General features: G+C 56.7%; 2 protein-coding genes across 3 annotated transcripts in view; both read right to left on the bottom strand.

The window, feature by feature from the left end:
• Window positions 1-781: 781 nt before the first annotated feature.
• On the bottom strand, window positions 782-10,857 carry LOC117644891. Of its 2 annotated transcripts, XR_004587679.1 has the most exons (11): window positions 10,663-10,857; window positions 7,467-7,559; window positions 6,554-6,661; window positions 5,507-5,655; window positions 4,035-4,196; window positions 3,689-3,795; window positions 2,625-2,736; window positions 2,163-2,290; window positions 1,510-1,785; window positions 1,245-1,283; window positions 782-1,111 (listed from the first exon to the last, which is right to left on the bottom strand). XR_004587679.1 is itself a non-coding variant. In XM_034384599.1 (9 exons), the coding sequence occupies exons 1-9, from the start codon at window positions 10,804-10,806 to the stop codon at window positions 1,550-1,552; spliced, it is 1,239 nt and encodes a 412-aa protein (XP_034240490.1). In that variant the 5' UTR covers window positions 10,807-10,857; the 3' UTR covers window positions 1,419-1,549. The 2 variants fall into 2 exon arrangements, 1 of the variants encoding a protein (XP_034240490.1); XM_034384599.1 differs by lacking the exons at window positions 782-1,111; window positions 1,245-1,283 and having other exon boundaries at window positions 1,419-1,785.
• A 6,098-nt stretch (window positions 10,858-16,955) lies between these two features.
• The window catches only part of LOC117644605 (beta-alanine transporter-like), a 42,059-nt gene continuing 41,046 nt past the window's right edge, over window positions 16,956-17,968 (bottom strand). Inside the window, exons 12-14 of the mRNA XM_034384206.1 lie at window positions 17,712-17,875; window positions 17,218-17,325; window positions 16,956-17,100 (exon numbers count right to left, since the gene is read on the bottom strand). Coding sequence (XP_034240097.1) covers window positions 16,998-17,100; window positions 17,218-17,325; window positions 17,712-17,875 — 375 coding nt within the window. The 3' untranslated portion in view covers window positions 16,956-16,997. The remainder of the gene's footprint in view (window positions 17,101-17,217; window positions 17,326-17,711; window positions 17,876-17,968) is intronic.

Genomic DNA, 17,968 nt, shown 5'->3' with positions numbered 1-17,968 from the left:
TCTCGCACCTATTCGGCACGCCCCATGAGTGCGAGAGAGACGGAGCGACGAAAACGACTCTCGGAATCAGCCTGCTGGGAAGGGAAGGGAAGGGAAGGCCCGAGTGCCTTTGACTTGACCAGTCCTCACGTGTCCCGTCCGGCCGAACTGAAGTGGCCGTCGGCTGCCGTCGGCATGCGGCACCTCGTTGAGTGCGCGCCCGGAAGCCTGCCAAGCCTGGAATGGACTACCAGTGGACTACCTGCCAGGCGGCGGCGGCGTCACGGCGGCACGCTTGGGCGGCTGCCCAGTCACGCACGTGACGAACGTGACGGAACGTGGCGAGCCGCCGGCACACTGATTCCGAGGGCCGTTTTCGTCGCTCTGTCTCTCTCGCACCTTTAAGGGACGCCCCATGAGTGCGAGAGAGACAGAGAGACGATCACAACTGTCGGAATCAGTCTGCAAGCAGCGCTCTCTCTCTCACTCTCTCTCTTTCTCTGTCACACACACTCTCACACTCTTACACTCTCACTCTCTCTGTCCCCCCCCCCCCGCGTCGAAAAGGCGTCGACAACTTCTTGAGATAGCGGAGCTCGGTCGCCTGGCGCGCTGGATGAAGTTGGCAACCCTTTCGTCGCGGTAAGTCTAGCCTGTGCGTGGCAACTCTAGGTGCGCGAGGGAGACAGAGCCAGGGGCGGAACGGAAACAGGTGGCCTAGCTGATGGCGCTAATTGGCGGGGCTCTGGGGCTCTGCTTAGCGGCCTCGTGCGCGGCGCGGGGCGACAGGTGCCAGACAAGCCGTGTTTTCAATCAGCCAATTTATTCATTCATTTCTCGTATCACAGTCGTTGGTTTGCGCGGCGTGCCTCGTGGCAATATTTGTCGGTGACGCAGGCGCGGATCCAGTGTGTGTGTGTGTGTGTGTGTGTGTGTGTGTGTGTGTGTGTGTGTGTGTGTGTGTGTGTGTGTGTGTGTGTGTGTGTGTGTGTGTGTGTGTCCCTGAAGGCTGAGAGGTGGCAACAAGACGCACTGTGCCCCTGCAGGAAGGCAACTTTTGCGAGACCCCCGCAGTGGGCCAGAAGACCGATGGAGGCGGCCAAAACTCTAGACGGGGTTTGAGCTCCAGAGTCGCTAAATGGGTCTCGAACCGAACGTGTGACCCCACCAATGGATTCCTCGTTCGAAGAGCAATCCATTGGTAGGATCACTCGTTGAGTTCGAGTCCTGTTTAGCGACTCTGGAGCTCGAAACGCGTCTAGAGTTTTGGCTGGTCCACTGTGCGCCCGCCCCTGAACCCGTCCCTGCGAGGGGGTACGCACTCGCGTAATAGTCGGTACACTCTATCTGTAATAGCACGCGTAATAATACGCGTAATAGTCGCGTAATAGCCGAAATTGTCAAAATTTTATCAATTTTGGTGTGTTTTAGGCCGTTTTTAGCTAAATTCCGATTAATTTGTGGCGTAATAGAGCGTAATAGCGTAATAGTCGGTACACAGGTTCAGAGAGCGCATACCCCCTCGCGTCCCTGGATCCAGCCTCGCGGTGGCGCGGTGGCGTGGTGCCCGCTACTCCCTGTCGCGGTAGGTCTCCTTGAGCAGCGCGGGGAACCACTCGGGGTCGCCGGAGGTGTCGGCCTTCCTGCCGCTATCGTTGTGGTAGTGGAACTCGGAGACGCCGCGGCCGCGGACGCCGTTCACCTCGTAGCTCATGAAGCGCTCCACCATGCGCGCCTCCCAGCGCCAGCCCACGTAGTGCACGCCGAAGTCCTCCACGTGCGCTTTCACGCGGTACACCGTTTCACCTGATTAAAAAAAAATAACCGGCTATCTTTGAAAAAAAAAATGCGATCATTGCTGCAGGTTGCGATTTTACGTAGTTCACACACTCTCGGCACGTTACAGACTTTTTGCTCATTTTGTCAGTTCTTAAGCAAGTAATTTGTCCAACCATAATACGTAGGAAATATTTAATAATGTCCCGACAATTTGGTTTTGTACATAATTTTACAAAGGAAATTTGTCGTACTTACTAAGAAAATACTAAGGATTATTGTTGCTTATACGAATACGTAATTAATGAGGAAAAAGTCGGTAACCTGCTGAGAGCGCAGTTTTGCTTAGTTAAAAAAAACTTGAAGATTTTTATTTTTTTAAAGGCTGTTCTTGCTGTGGTTCTTACCCGCTTTGAAGCTGAACGCCGCGTCCGTGGGCGGGGTTCCCTGCTCGCCGTGCTGGTACAGTTTGAAGTCGCACCACTCGAGAGGGTTGATCTTGCCTTCAGGAGTGTACACGTACCCCGACTGCATCCTGCACAGGTTTGTTTCGAAACAGTCAGCCTTTTCGCCCATTGTTTTGGCGTTTCGGAATTGTATCTGACTATTTGGAGAACTCTTGCACTACAAACCTAACTCTCTACTTAGTACACACTTACAAATACATGCACCCGATACAAACGATGTAGACCCGCTTGCAGGTACACACTTAAAAACGCATGCTTGGCCAAGTACACACAAGTACACAAGTACACACTTACAATGCTTAGCATGGAGTTGTACAACGCCAAGCGTGCGTTTGTAAGTGTGTACTTAGTAGACAGTTAGGTTTGTAGTGTGTTCGTTACTCTTGGAAGGGGCAAACTTACACAGAGCAAGTGCACGGCTGGTTGATGATGCCCACCACGGCCATGGTGCCGTCCTCGAGGAACATCATGAAGAAGGCGTAGCGATGCATGAGGTCCCAGTCCCGCGCCTCGCCTGTGTCCAATCCAGAGACAAATCAGCTTCGCGCGAGATTCCACGAGCAAGCATACAAAGTCGCCAAGGCCGCCACAGCACCGCCTCAGTACTCATTCTCCAAAGACACTGACGGGGTTAGGGGGTCAATCAATGATACGCTAGTCGCATCCTGCGCCCAAATCGTGTCGCTCTGTCTCACTCCGTCCCACGAGAGCTAAAAGGGAGGAAGAGAGACACACGCTTCGGATGCAGCCAGTGTGAGGTCATTAATAGACGCCCCCGAAGCCCTAGAGTCTCTCGCGCGGAGGGTACTGACGGACGGGCCGAATGGTCGCCATCACTGCCAATTCCCGACCGCGCTGGAGTGCTACACTGCACAGTGGGCCAGAAGACCGGTGCAGGCGGCCAAAACTCTAGACGCGGTTTGAGCTCTAGAGTGGCTGAACAGGACTCAAACTCAACGTGTGACCCCACCAATGGATTCCTCGTCCGGAGAGCAATCCATTGGTGGGGTCACATGTTCGGTTCGAGTCCCATTTAGCGACTCCGGAGCTCAAAACGCGTTCGGGGTTTGCACCGCCCGCACCGGTCTTCTGGCCCACTGTGCACTGCAGCACGAACTAGCTCGGCCATTCTGGACGTTACTCCTCGCCTCAGTGACTTTCGCCATCGCCTTTTCTTCTATTTTCCACTGCCTCTCAGTGGAGGTGGGAGTGTTTGTCCCGCTGAGCATACGCGATTGGTTACCATGGCAACTAATGGACCGGGGACACCGCATCAGCCGCTCCGCTCCGCTCGCATCGTCTGCGAGGGCCCGTTCTGATTAACTTGCCGAAAAAGCGACGAGTCGGTTGCCCTGTAGACTGATTCTGAGAGTCGTTTTCCTCGCCCTGTCTCTCTCGCACTCATGGCGCGCCCCGTATAGGTGCGAGAGAGACAGAGCGAGACTCTCGGAATGAGCCTGACGCACCGATGCTGTGGTCCCTGAGCGACATGAGGTTGAGGCTGTGCGTCTCGCCGCCGACTTGGAGAGTGCCCTTCAGGTAGCCCATGTGCTCGTAGTGGGTCTGGTGCGCGCTGCGTATGAAAAATACATAAGAACGCGCCCTTTGAAGACGTAATGCGCTCGGGCCTTGTCGCGGAGCGGCGGAGCCTGGCAGAGCGAGAGAGAGAGAGAGAGAGAGAGAGAGAGAGAGAGAGAGAGAGAGAGAGAGAGAGAGAGAGAGAGAGAGAGAGAGAGAGAGAGAGAGAGAGAGAGAGAGAGACGGAACGCTGTGCGTAATCGGTCTGCCACGACCCGTGCATCCCGTACGTACTTCTTGAGGGCGGTGAAGTACTCCCGGCTCCAGGGCTCAGTGGCGATGGTGGTGGCGAGGGCGTGTGGGTGCAGATCCGTGTCGAAGTTGAAGACGGGCCAGTCGGAGCTCCAGAGACCGCTAAGCTTGACGGGGAACTCCTTGGAGGGGTCGTCTTTGAGGCTGCAAAAGCACAAAGCAGTGAAAAAAGGGTGAAAAAAAACAAAGAAAGCGACGAAACAAAACAGCAATGAAACAAAAATTGTCTGCCGGAGGGGCGAGAGGGTTAAGAAGCGGAGAGAAACAGAGAGAGCGAGAGGATTTCTTTTTTTAAAAACGCCTTCGCCGCTCGCGCCAAAAAGCAAAGACCCTGTTTCCGTTTTCCGGTTCCGACGAGCCATTCTTCCTGCGTTCTTCCGGCCAGCGTCCAATCAAATTCAGTACAGTAAGCTGGAACTTCCTCTGCAGTGGTGGCCGGGCCGGTCAGGCCTTGGGGCCGGCTTCCGGGCGACATGCAGTTGTCCCCCTCCTCCCCTCCCCTCCCCCGCGTGGGTCGCTCAGTGCTGGCCCCTGGGCGACCCTCCACTGATTGGTCCCTGGGATTATCACCGCCGGAAGGGAAGGATTCACGAGGTCTTACCCCCCACAGAGAGAGAGAGAGAGAGAGAGAGAGAGAGAGAGAGAGAGAGAGAGAGAGAGAGAGAGAGAGAGAGAGAGAGAGAGAGAGAGAGAGAGAGAGAGAGAGGCGGGATGCTGCGGCTGGACAAGCACCCCGTCATCGTTCTTTACCGTTCCGTTCGGCCGCGCGACGCCCCCCGCTCGAGGTTAAGCTTGGACGATGAAGATTTGTGTCCGAATCCGAATCATACAGCCCGAGAGCGGTTGGCTGGCTTCCCCCGCGGAGACGGCTCCTCGCTCCGCGGCGAGAAAATCCCGCGGCCATAAATATGGCTGGTTTACGCGTCGCGGAGGCGCGGCTGGGCGGCCGGTGCGCAGAGGCCGGACTATAGCGCCTCGGACACGCTCGGGACACGTTTTCAGCTCGACTCGAATTAAAGCAGTGTCGCCGCCAGTCAAAAACTTCCCACAATGCACCAGTGTCGAAAGTGCTGCCATGTCTCGTTTTGCAGTGCGGGCGGGCGGGCCCGAAACGGCATATGGTGTGGTCTAGCCCGTAATGGTAATGGTAATGGAGGGTAGGCAGCCGGCTGCGGTGGGCGACACCAGCGTGCGTTGGGTTGCCTATCCGGCCGTGGTTGGGCGCTCGCCACGCCGCGCTCCGTGCCAATAGCCGGAATTCTCCAATTTTTTAATATTTTTGGCGTGTTTTTAGCTAAGTTTCGATTAATTTGAAATCAATCAATAGCAATGAATAGCGTAGTGGTAGGGTCGCATGTTTCGAGAGTGCATACCCCCTCGGGCGCTAATAACGCAATTAAAATTGTGTCGCCTTAGAAATGAGTCCATCATCGCTCTTGGAGAAGTGTACTCACTGCATGACGCCCTCGAAGTCCACCCGCCACTTCTTGAGCGCCTCCACCGGCTCGATGCGGATGCCCTCGGCGCCGAACTTGCCTTCCTGCGCGCCGAACAGCACCGTGTCCGGCAGCTTCTTGGAGCGCAGCAGCCCGATGCCTGGCATCTGGAAGGGGATAGGGATGTGCCACAGCAGTATCGAATCGAATCGAATCAAATCAGGGGCAATTCGATTGGATTTGGGGACGAATGTCTTTCCTTCGACCCCGAATATTCGAAATTTTTAATCGACGGTGGTTCGTCTTCGAATCAGTTGCTCGGAAACGGTTGAAAGTCGCGCGCATAGCGTTTCAAAACACATTTTCTGTAATAAAGGACGGGCATAGAGCAGAAGTACTCCTGTTCTATGCCCTTCCTTTACTACAGAAAATGTGTCTTGAAACGCACTAATATTTTTTCTTTAAGTTTCAGTTCGAATTCGATTTGATTCTGAATTTTTAAAGTTCAATTCGATTCGACAATTTTTATTTCAGATTAGATTCGAATTCGAAACTATTTTGTTAGATTCGATTCGAGTTCAATTCGGCTTGCCACCCCCGTCTCTTTCGCACCCTACGGGCAGCGCTATGAGTGCGACAGAGACAGATCGGCGCACCGACTCTTCCATGGCTCGCTCGGCAGAATGGCGCTTTCCGCGCAACCGGCCGAGGCTTTGTGAGGACTGTTTTGAGAGTCCCGTTGGCGGTGGAGGCCAGCCTGCGCCAGCTTGGTGGAGTGAGAGACGCAGCAGACTCATTCCGAGACACGTCGCTCTGTCTCTCTCGCACTCAAGGGGCGTCCCGTACAGGTGCGACAGAGACGGAGCGACGAAAACGACTCTCGGAATCAGTCCACAGGGGCCTCGCCGCCTGTGCTGTCCCTCAGGCCACAACGAAACATCACCACAGGCCGAACCGGGCGGGATTGTGGCACAGACAGCACACACGCTGTGGCGCTGCGGCTCTGTGGCGTGCACGGAGGGTCCCCTGTTACGAAAAATTCAAGAGGGTCTCGGTCCCACTCACCATGACGTAGACCAGGCCGTTGACGATGTCCTTGTGTCTGCGCTCGCTCCCCACGATCACGTAGATGCCCTCCATGTTAACGGCGATGAAAAACACCGCATCGAAAGCCTGAACAAAGCCAAAGTGAGAGGGCGTTTTTTAAGCGGTCTTGCTACCGCTTCTAGCTCTGCATCTGATCCCACTCATCCCATGCCATCCACCCATCCATCCATTCAGCGCGCTCGGGCTCGGAGGGGACTGCATGGTCGTGTTGGTCGTCGTCGTCTGTCGTCGTCCTGCGCCGCCACGCCGCGCCGCCTCGCCGCGCCAGTCCCCACTCCTCACAGCCACCCCCACCCTTCTTGCCCCCTCTCTGCCCGGCCTCCCCGGCCGGTCCACGGCAAGACCGCTTTGCTAAGCTTGCCTTGGCGGAACTTTTTTTGTTTTTTGGACCTGGCAACGCGCTGACGGAAGCCGTGCGATTCCGAAGAGTCGCTCTGTCTCTCTCGCACTCACTCCGGACGCCCATGAGTGCGACAGAGACAGAGCGACGATGCTTCGGGATTCTGAGAAGCACGCTTGCCAGGGGGTGCGGGCTGCAGGCCGATTCCGAAGGGAAGGACCCGTCGGTCTGTCTCTCTCACACCTCCCACACAGTGGGCCAGAAGACCGGTCGAGGCGGCCAAAACTCTAGACGCTTTTCGAGCTCCAGAGTCGCTAGTGGGACTCGAACCGAAAGTATGACCCCACCAATGGACTGCTCTCCGAACGAGGAATCCGTTGGTGGGGTCACACGTTCAGTTCGAGTCGTGTATAGCGACTCTGGAGCTCAAAACGCGTCTCGGGTCGGTCTCGGGGCTCGCACCGACTCGGGTCGCCCTGTGAGTGCGACAGAGACAGAGCGACGAAGCGGCGCTTCGAGGTGCACGCTTACCAGGGGATGCTGGCTGAGCTTCTGCGTGCACTCCTTGTCGGCGAGCGGGTGCACTGGCAGGCCATCCTTGTCCAGCTGCGGCTTCGACCGGAGCTGCAAAGCAACAAAAACAATCGGGAAATGAATTAATGAAAAAGCTTTTACTCGGATAGCGGCACCATAAAGTGAGACGGGCACGGCGAGGGCGGGGAAAAAGGGGGGGGGGGGGCAGAGAGGGGAAACCTATCGCAACATGCCGCTGTCAAAGCGCTGGGGACGAGCGTCAGACCGTCACACACACTGTACACACTGATCAGTATCGGCCGGGCGGTTGGAGCGCAGCACTGTTCCAAGGACAAGACCCCTCCCCCTCCCCTCCGGTGTGCGACCCTGCGACCCCTAACCTCCACTGGAAGGTGCCTGGGTCGGGTCGCTTCGGGCCTCGGTGCACAGTGGGCCAGAAGACCGGTGGAGGCGGCCAAAATTCTAGACGCGTTTTTAGCTCCAGAGTCGCTAAATGGGTCTCGAACCGAACGTGTGACCCCACCAATGGATTGCTCTCCGGACGAGGAATCCGTTGGTGGGGTCACACGTTCGGTTCGAGTCCTATTTAGCGACTCTGGAGCTCAAAACGCGTCTAGAATTTTCGCCGCCTCCACCGGTCTTCTCGGGTCTTCTGGTCCACTGTGCGGTGGTGTGTTGGGGGCGGAAGACAGTCCTAGAGCGGCGTCTCTCTCGCACCCCTTCGGGACGCCCCTTGAGTGCAAGAGAGACAGACGTCGCGTGGAACGCTTTTATTAGACAGCACGTGAAGACAAGCCGACGGGCGCCGCCCCACAGTGGGCCAGAAGGTCGGTGGAGGCGGCCGAAACTCAAGACGCGATTTGAGCTGCAGAGTCGCTAAACAGGACTCGAACCGAACGTGTGACCCCATCAATGGATTCCTCGTTCGGAGAGCCATCCATTGGTGTGGTCACACGCTCTGTTCGAGTCCCATTTTAGCGACTCTGGAGCTAAAAATCGCGTCTAGAGTTTTGGCCGCCGCACCGGCCTTTTGGCCCACTGCGCGCCCCCTCTCCTTTCTCTCATTTACACACTGTAAAAAAAGTATTACTGAAATTTCATAATTTTAGTCTGAAGTTTTTAAACAGACTAGTGGTCTGAAAATTCAGAGTAATTATTCAGACCATTCTGTCTGAATTCCAAATTCAGACTACTTGTCTGAAAAACATTTTCAGACTGCTACTCTGAAATATTAAATAAAAGTGCCATCAATAAATCAAAGAGAGAGAGAGAAATCAACAAGAGAACAATTTGAACCACCAACGTGTGACGGTACCTTCTTTCCACTTTACACTTGTTCGCTTCGGCCCGGGTTCGAACCGGGACTTTTTGGTGACGAGACGAGCTCGGTACCACTGCGCTACGGGCGCTGCCTGGCGGCGGGGGAAGCCGTGCCGCGTGACTCTCTTCAGAGGATACCAGCTCCTTTCGGCAAGTCCAGAATGCAAGTTCGGACAACTCTTACGGTTAATCTACCGTACACAGACGAATCAGCGTGAAGCGCGGGTGTACATTATTATTTCCGATAAATTTATACAACGCCTTACGCCTATACTTGATTAGTAGACAATCTGTCAAAATTTTCATACCAAAATTATGAAAACAGGTTTCAGGATGACAAGTCTGAAAACTTAATCAGAATTTTCAGACCTTCTGCTTAAAATTCAGACTAACCGGTGTGATCTCAAATTTCAGAGTTCCTAGTCTGAAAATTCAAAGCAACTTTCTGAATTACCGATTCAGACTGCAAAGTCTGAACAAATTGTACTGAAATTTCAGAATTTTTTTTACAGTGCAGCTATCTGCGCCCTCTTCGACCCGCAGACTGATTCCGAGAGTCGTTGCTGTGGCTCTGTCTCTCTCGCACTCACGGGGCGGCCCGCATAGATGCGAGAGAGAGGGAGTGACTTCCGGAATCAGCGTGCTGGGGCATCGGAATCGCCATGAGAACGAGAGAGGCAAAGCGCCGAACCAGAGACGCGGCGCGGAGGCCGTGGGGCCACTCCCTCACCGGCCGAGCCCCCAGCCGGGCCCCCCGAGGACGGAATCAAAGAAGGTGAAACCGAGCCCTGGGGCCTAGGCGGGCCTTCGGCAGACTCATCCCGAGACTCGTTTTCGTCGCTCTGCCTCTCTTGCACTCACAGGGCGTCCCTTATAGGTGCGAGAGAGACAGCGCGACGGAAACGACTCTCAGTCTGCAGGGCCGTTTTAAATAGGCCGCCCTCTGCAGTCAGGGCCGCCAGGGCCGCCAGGGGGCGGCGGATCTTTTCGCCGGCCTGGCAGTGTGCTGGCCGTTTGGGCGCCCTGGCATCGACTGCCCGCACTTTGATCCGTTTCCGCTGACGACCGCAGCCAGTGTCGGTGCCAGGGTCAGTGAAAAAAGGAGTAGTTCGGTAGTCAAGCGCGGTTATCGCTCGGCTTGCCCGTCTCAAGTGCACTGATTCCCACACACCTGAGCGCCTATCAGGGCACAGTGGGCCAGAAGACCGGTGGAGGCGGCCAAAACTCTGGACGCGTTTTGAGCTCCAGAGTCGCTGAACAGGACTTGCAGCGAACGTGTGACCCCACCAATGGATTTCTCGTTCGGAGAGCAATCCATTGGTGGGGTCACACGTTCGGTTCGAGTCCCATTTAGCGACTCTGGGGCTCAAAACGCGTCTAGAATTTTTGGCCGCCTCCACCGGTCTTCTGGCCCACTGTGCAGAGGTCGACACATCATGCAACGCGACAGGTGCCCCAACCCTGTCATTCCAGTAATTATTAATTTATCACCGGTCCCCGTGCTTCACTGACTTATCGCCGACAAATATCATTCCCGACATTGAAGCGGCTATGGCTTTCACGGCTACATTAATTTAGCTCCGATTCATTTCATTCGTTTAATGGGGCCTGCTACACCCAGAGAAAAGGTTTTTATTTGCTTTCATTTTTCGAAGAAAAAGAAACATTGATTCCAGAGTATTTGTCTCATACGTTTGCATCAACAATATTAAATATTTTGTCACGGTGAAAAGGTGGAACAAAAAAAGTTTTTGCATGATGAACGAGTTGTGAGAGTTCTGAGAGTGTGCGAAGATGAACAAAAAAAAAAAAAGAAACGAAATGTTATCCGCGACGGAGTTCCGACCGCGGGATTCGAACCCGGGACACTCACCTTGCGGAGCTGGAGCAGCGCCCTGAACAGCAGGTACTTGGGCCAGAAGCGTGGACCGGGCTGCTGGTACCAGCCGAAGATGGGCGGCGGGTTCTTGGCGAAGATGAGGACGCACACGATGGCGCACAGCACGAGGTGCCACATGTTGCTGGCGGTGTTGCCGGGCGCGCGCTTCGAGACGGACTGGCCGTGCCCGGCGATAGCAGCCTGATAGTGCACCTGACCACCGTGTCGATAAGGAGGACCAGCATCTCCCTGAAGCGCGTCGGAAAGCCACGGCAGAATACTGATTCATTTGATCGACTTGACAGAAAAAAGTGTGAAGAGGTTGCCGCACAGTGGACCAGAAGACCGGCGTCGGCGGCCAAAACTACAGACACGTTTTGAGCTTCAGAGTCGCTAAACAGGACTCGAACTCAACGTGTGACCCCACCAATGGATTGCTCTTTGAACGAGGAATCCATTGGTGGGGTCACACGCTCGGTTCGAGAGCCATTTAGCGACTCTGGAGCTCAAACCCCGTCTATAGTTTTGGCCGCCTCTATCGGTCTTCTGGCCCACTGTGTGCCGCTCTGATCGGCAACGTGTTGGAGTGTGTCCTCTACTGCACTCTAAATGTCTTACAATAAGTCTGGGCTTACAGGGAATTAGGCGCAAGCATAATGCGAAGCAATATTTCTTCATAACAAGAATCTTTTAACATTTTTATTGCAAGATTCAATGGGCAGCCTTCGTAATACGTAGGAAAACCACCTTCGTATTATGCTTGCGCCATTTTCTTCCTGGGAAATTCTTCGGTAAGAGTGCTGCACAGCAAATCCAAGTGTGGGACAGTCTCACAGCGTCAACCAAAATGCTTGCAAGTGTGCATGAGACGCACCGATATCTCACACCTGGGTCTGTGGAACTTTCACCCGGGGTGATACAATCACAAATAACATCAATGTAAAAGTGGAATAATTCGTTTTATTATATCACATGGTATGCATACACTTTTAGGTTGAGCGGTCTAATACCACCGGCTAAGATGCGTATACAAGGTCATGCACGTTATACATTTTCAGATTTGCTGTTCTGTACATGTCTCTACACTGAGCAGAAAAAAAAACAGTTCTGTGTGCTAAAGTACTTACTTATCTTTTATCACTCACGTTGCTAAACAATTTCTTTCAGAAGGCACTTTGGTGATTTTCTTTTCCTTTTAATTGATCGTTTTCTATTGAGCATCATTTCCCTCAGAACAAAACTTCATCGAGAGAAACATTACGCAGGTGATACAATAGTTTTCCGATTACTAAAGCGAGAGGGATACATCATGCTGAACGAACACAAAGTGGAACGAGAGACGTATCGTAATCGTACCCACATTCCAATGATTGCAACAAAATCAGACACCCAAATTATCTTTAGCGGAGAAAAGAGTAGGGGAGAGAGGCAGGGAATGGTGGTGGTGGTGGTGGGGGGGGGGGGGGGAGATGAGAGAGAAGGGGGAAGGAAGGGGAGTGAGGGGGGGGGGGACAGACACAGAGAGACAGAGACGGTGAGCAGTGCACAAGACGTGGCAAGGCACACCCCTTCCTTGCTGGCCCGATCATAAACCTCCCCTCCCATTACAGTGGTGGTACCCGGCCGGCCGCTTGTGAGTGGTCAGCGGTGGTCGGATGGATAGCCAGCCATAGCCATGACCAGGCAGTCGTTGCCATGAATCAGCCTGCAGCCCTTTTGTTCACGACACGCGCCCTCCGACCTTTGGCCCTTTGGCCCCTGTAGGAGGCTCCGTCTCTCTCGCACTCATGGGGCGTCCCGCTAGGGCGCGAGAGAGACGGGTCTCGCCCACACTATGGAAATACACGGACAGAGATAGAGATGAAGATAGAGAGTGACGCAGGGGCTGGGAGGGAAGGGAGAGAGAGAGAGAGAGAGAGAGAGAGAGAGAGAGAGAGAGAGAGAGAGAGAGAGAGAGAGAGAGAGAGAGAGAGAGAGAGAGAGAGAGAGAGAGAGAGAGAGAGAGAGAGAGAGAGGCAAATCTACGTGCCGAGCCCGAATCGCTCAGGCTGACCTCTCCCCTGCCGCTTCCGGGCTTTCCCGACTTAGTCCCTCCATGCATTTTGGATACGATCGTGACACCACCCTCCGCAAAAAGACTCACGGAGGCGGGACAGAAATGCGCCAGCCAGCTGCCTCTGAGGTTCAGTGCAAAGAAGTGAGCAGCTGTCACACGTGCTGGCCGCGCCGGAAGTGTTACACAGTGCAGCAGTTCACTCGTTTTCGACAAAGAAAAACAAAACTCCAAACTAACCGAGGGTGGCTGACGAACGAAACCTGACCTGAGAAGATCCGGTAGGCAATTTAAGCCGAACCCTGTTAGCAAGGTTAGCACAGTGGGCCAGAAGACCGGTGGAGGCGGTCAAAATCGCCGACGCGTTCGGAGCTCCAGAGTCGCTAAATGGGAATCAAACCGAACATGTGACCCCACCAGTGGATCGCTCTCCCAACGAGGAATCCATTGGTGGGGTAACATGTCCGGTTCGAGTCCTGTTAAGCGACTCTGGAACTCAAAACGCGTCCCGACTTTTGGCCGTCCGTGCCGGTCGTCTGGCCCACTGTGCGAGAACAAGAAGTGGACGACTCGGCTGGGCAGGTAAGCGGCCCGGTGAGGGCCGGCAAGGGGCAGGAATGCAATCAGCCCAGGTAAGTAACAGGTGGGCGAAACTACCTACCCGAGTCACAGGCCCTAAGCCACTCCCCCTCCCCTCATTGTCCCGGGGGCTGCTTTTGTTTCCAGAATGAATGAGCCCTCCCGGCCAGGGGGAGGGGGAGGGGGGATTGGCCGGTGGGGAAAGGGGGAGGGGGCGGAGGGGTTGAACCGCGCACATATGGCCACGAAGCATGGCGCTGAAATCCACAGCCCCGTCCGAGTGGTCTAAATGGAGGCTCGCCACCGCGAGAGCGGGAGGGAGAGGGAGGACGAGGGAGAGAGAGAGAGAGAGAAAGGGGGGGGGGCACGGACAAGACAAGGGGTACGGCCGCTGCAAAGCCCTCTGCCCCATTTCCGATTCTCTTTTATTATTGTTTTTTTCAGTAGATTTATCCGCGTGGCAGGCACTTAACGTCCCTTCCCCAAGGTGGCACCGTGTTATGTGAAAGCCAGTTGCACCACTGCGACGCCGTTTTATTTTTCCTCGATTTTTTTACCCCTTTTTTGGCTGTTTTTACCGCCGTTTTGTCCCGGGCACCCCACCCCCTCCCCGCCGTGGGGCACCACGTCCCCGCACAGTGGGCCAGAAGACCGGTGGAGCGGCCAAAACTCTAGACGCGTTTTGAGCTCCAGAGTCGCTAAATGGGACTCGACTGAACGTGTGACCCCACCAATGGATTCCTCGTTCGGAGAGCAATCCATTGGTGGGGTCACACGGTCGGTTCGAGTCCCATTTAGCGACTCTGGAGCTCAAAATGCGTCTAGAGTTTTGGCCGCCTCCACCGTTCTTCTGGCCCACTGTGCCCCGCCAGCTCCTCCCGGCAAGTCGCTTGTCTCTCTCTATTCATCCGATTTTCTGTGCGGGAGGAATGCGCGCGCAGATTCAGATTCTTTTTCCCCACACAAAATATTATGGAAAAGATTTGTTGGTCCGCCTATTTTTTAATCCTTTTCTTCTTCTCTCTTCTTTTTTTTTTGCCCCCGCAGCTGTCGCCGGTCCAGACGAGAAGCCGACTGTCTCGGCTTCCGGAGCGTCGCTCATTCATGGCCAAGAAAAATGGTCGCAATCCTGTAGACTGATTCCGAGAGTCGTTTACGTCGCTCCTGTCACTCTCGCACTCATGGTGCGCCCCGTGTAGGTGCGAGAGGGACGGAGAGCCGAGAACGACTCTCGAAATCTGCCGGGCGAGCCACCTATCCTATCCGCCAGAGTGGCCAACGCGACACGCAAAAACAGGATGAATGTAAATATCTCGGAGAGCGAGAAAGGCGAAAAATGTATTTCCCGCCGCGAAGAAGAAGAAGAGGAGGGAGAAGGTGTTGGTGGTGGTGGAGGTGGTGGAGGAGGACGAGGAGGAGGACGAGGAGAAGGACGAGGAGGAGGAGGACGAGGAGGAGGGAGGAGAGGAGGGGAGGGAGGGGAGGAGGGGAGGAGGAGAGGAGGAGGACGAGGAGGAGGAGGAGAGGAGGAGAAAGGATGAGGAGGACGAGGAGGAGAGGAGGAGGAGGAGGAGGATGAGGAGGAGAGGAGGAGGATGAGGAGGACGGAGGAGGAGGAGGAGGAGGAGGATGAGAGGAGGACGAGGAGGAGGAGGAGGAGGAGGAGGAGGATGAGGAGGACGAGGAGGAGGAGGAGGAGGAGGAGGAGGAGGAGGAGGACGAGGAGGACGAGGAGGAGGAGGAGGAGGATGAGGGGAAGGAGGAGGGCGAGGTCGGGCTGCTGTTGCCGTGGACTGTCCTGGTTCATTACGAGAGGCGGAAGGAATAAAAACCGGGAGGATTCGGCAAATAATGCCGTCCAATGAACGCGGCCAGCAGCAAGGCCAGCAAGGCCAGCAAGGCAGAAACGATCGCCCAATCCCGACACGTGTTTGGCGAGTGTGCTGCACACTTTTGCTCCAGCTTTGCGCTTCCGAGGAAGAGGGGCCGCAAATGTGCGTAAACTACTGCTGCCAACTCTCCCCTCCTAAAAACAAGAAACAAGCGCCTTCTTGCCCGCGGGGTTGGCAAACGTTCGGTGCCGCCCCCGGCCGCCCCCCGCTGCCCCCGCGAGCGGCGGGCCGTCGCCACGGGGCGCTAATCGAAAAATTATTCACTGTTTTAACTCAGTGCATTAAAGTCGGGGCGTAAGGAACCGAGATATAAACCCGAACCCGCTACCTCACATACAATAATTCAACCCGCAGGGCGAAGCGGCCCCCCCCCTGCCCCCTTTCTCAAATCTTGGTCCCGTCTCCGCCTTCTCCAGAGTTTATCGCGGCCGACAAAGCACTTCGCGAATGGCCTTAGTTTAGGATGTGGGACCAGCCCAGCCGCGCCGCGCAGCACCGCGCAGCGCCATATGCGAGGCCTACTTAGCGAAGTCACCAATACATCTCTACACTGCACTCTCTGGCCGAGGCTCTGCTAGCCAGCGCGGAGTCCGGAGTCACTACTCCACCCACACTGCACTCTCTGGCCGAGGCTCTGCTAGCCAGCGCGGAGTCCGGAGTCACCACTCCACCTACACTGCACTCTCTGGCCGAGGCTCTGCCAGCCAGTGCGGAGTCACCACTCCACCCACACTGATGCACTCTCTGGCCGCTCACCATCACACTTTCTAGCTCTGCGGCGGCGCGTCGTCGGATGACGTCACTAGGATCTCTGGCGGCGGTTTGGGGTCCTCCGGCACGGCGAAGGTGACGTGCACCGAGGCCTTGGAGGGCGAGTGCCCCTCGAAGTGCACCTTGTGCGGTGACGACCCTTGCGCGTGTCTGCAGGCCGGCTGCATGGCGTGGTGACCGACGGCGTGGTCGTGGTGGCCGGCGGGGTGACCGACGGCGTGGTGACCGACGGCGTGGTCGTGGTGGCCGGCGGGGTGACCGACGGCGTGGTGACTGACGGCGTGGTCGTGGTGGCCGGCGGGGTGACTGACGGCGTGGTCGTGGTGGCTGGCGGCGTGGTGACCGCCGGCGTGGTGACTGACGGCGTGGTCGTGGTGGACGGCGGCGTGGTGGCACAGCGCTGCGGCAGGGAGGCCGAGGTTCGAGTCCCGCCGCCGCCGAGGCCGTGCCTGCAGCACCCACACGAAGGGGGAGTCCTCGAACTGGGGGTTGGGGTGCGGCACGGGGTGCAGGAAGGCGAACTGCGCGCACGGGCAGGGAGTGCTGCCGCCAGGGCCGCCGCCGCCAGGGCCGCCAGCAGCACAGTGGCACTGCACGGGCACCGGGACGGGCACGGGCACCCTCACGATGTGCACGGCGGGGGCGCGAGCCTCCTCCTTGTCGTCTTTCTCGTCCCCGGAGGAGTCCCTGGAGGGCAGGTTCGCGAAGGCCACGGTCTTCCGTTTGGCGGCGGCCGGCGGCGTGGTTGCGGAGGGCGGCGGCGGCAGCTCCGGCGACGGCGGCGGCGGGAACTCTTCGTCGTCCGCGGCGTCCTTGACGGCGTCCTTGACGGCGTCCTTGACGGCGTCCTTGACGGCGGCGTCCTTCCGCCGCGACTTCCGCTTGGACTTGGTCTTCTCCTGCTCCGTGACGAGCGACGGCAGCGGCCGGCCGGCGGCGGGGTCCTCGCCGCCCCCGGGGTCGTCGGGGGCCTGCGGTCCCTGCGGGGGTGGTGGTGCGCGCGTGAACGGGGGCCGGCCGTTCATCGCCGGCCGTCATACGGCCGACACGCTGACGGAGTGGGGGCCGGTGGTGTCCGAGGCCACGTCCGTGGACGACGTCGCGTCCGTGGCGTTCGGCGTCGAGTCCGGCCCCATTCTGCAACCGCCAAACGCACCCTCGCTGCAGCCGCGGCTCCGAAACTCAAACCGACAACTTTTCCTTGTCGGAGTCGCTCTCCCGCACTTTTCCCTCGGGCCTCGCTCACTCACTCACCTGCTCGACGGGGAGTCGGCGAGGTTGGCCGCGCCCGCGTCTTTCACGCCGCCGCCCAGTGTGCCGCCCAGGGTGCCTTTTGTGTTCTGCATCGCCGAGTCCGCCACTCTGCAGGGAAGCCAATCGCCGCATTAATAAAGGAAAGTTGAAATAATGACGCGGAAATGGAAAATGGTCGCGGATTGCATCTGCTGCTGGGCATTGTCGCCGAGTACAGTGTGGTGCCAGGACGTTCCTTTCGCGGACAACGGACGGGCTTGATGGACAATGGCGGCACGCGTAGCCAAAACAAACTAATGCCACACTGTAATCTCCCGATACACTGTAAAAAGGGGTGTGACCGTGTGGGTGTGGGGTGTGAGCGTGTGACCCCACCCCCACCAAGGGATTCCTCGTTCGGAGAGCAATCCATTGGTGGGGTCACACGTTCGGTTCGAGCCCCATTTAGCGACTCTGGAGCTCAAAACGCGTCTTTGGCCGGTCTCGGCACTCGCCTGGAGGTGCAGCACGGCATGTGGTCGCGGCCGAAGCGCTCGCCGTCCTCCAGTGTCTGCGGCAGGTGCTGGTTGAGCGTCTCGGGCAGCAGCAGAGAGCACGCGCCGCCAGCCACCAGCAGCGCGCCCATCACCAGCAGCGGCAGCACCAGCATGTCCGCGCCCTGGAGGAGGCAAGATAAAAATAAAAATTTTCCGCGCCAGTGTTTGAACCCGCACACCTTATTCGCGTCGGCTCCGCCACGCCCCGCCCCTGA

This window comes from Thrips palmi, unplaced genomic scaffold (genome assembly GCF_012932325.1).
Source record: "Thrips palmi isolate BJ-2018 unplaced genomic scaffold, TpBJ-2018v1 HiC_scaffold_18, whole genome shotgun sequence".
Classification (NCBI taxonomy): Eukaryota; Metazoa; Arthropoda; class Insecta; order Thysanoptera; family Thripidae; genus Thrips; species Thrips palmi.
The sequence above is the reverse complement of the archived record's forward strand: the minus strand, read 5'-3'. Positions and strand labels throughout refer to the sequence as shown.

Bases quoted from the DNA above. Each gene is read 5' to 3' on its own strand.
- LOC117644891 (XM_034384599.1), bottom strand. From the start codon at position 10,806: ATGTGGCACCTCGTGCTGTGCGCCATCGTGTGCGTCCTCATCTTCGCC. The intron at 5,656-6,553 runs GTGAGTGGGACC...ATCCCCTTCCAG, and splicing joins ACGGCCTGGTCTACGTCATG to ATGCCAGGCATCGGGCTGCT. The intron at 1,786-2,162 runs GTAAGAACCACA...TTTTTTAATCAG, and splicing joins GGCGTTCAGCTTCAAAGCGG to GTGAAACGGTGTACCGCGTG.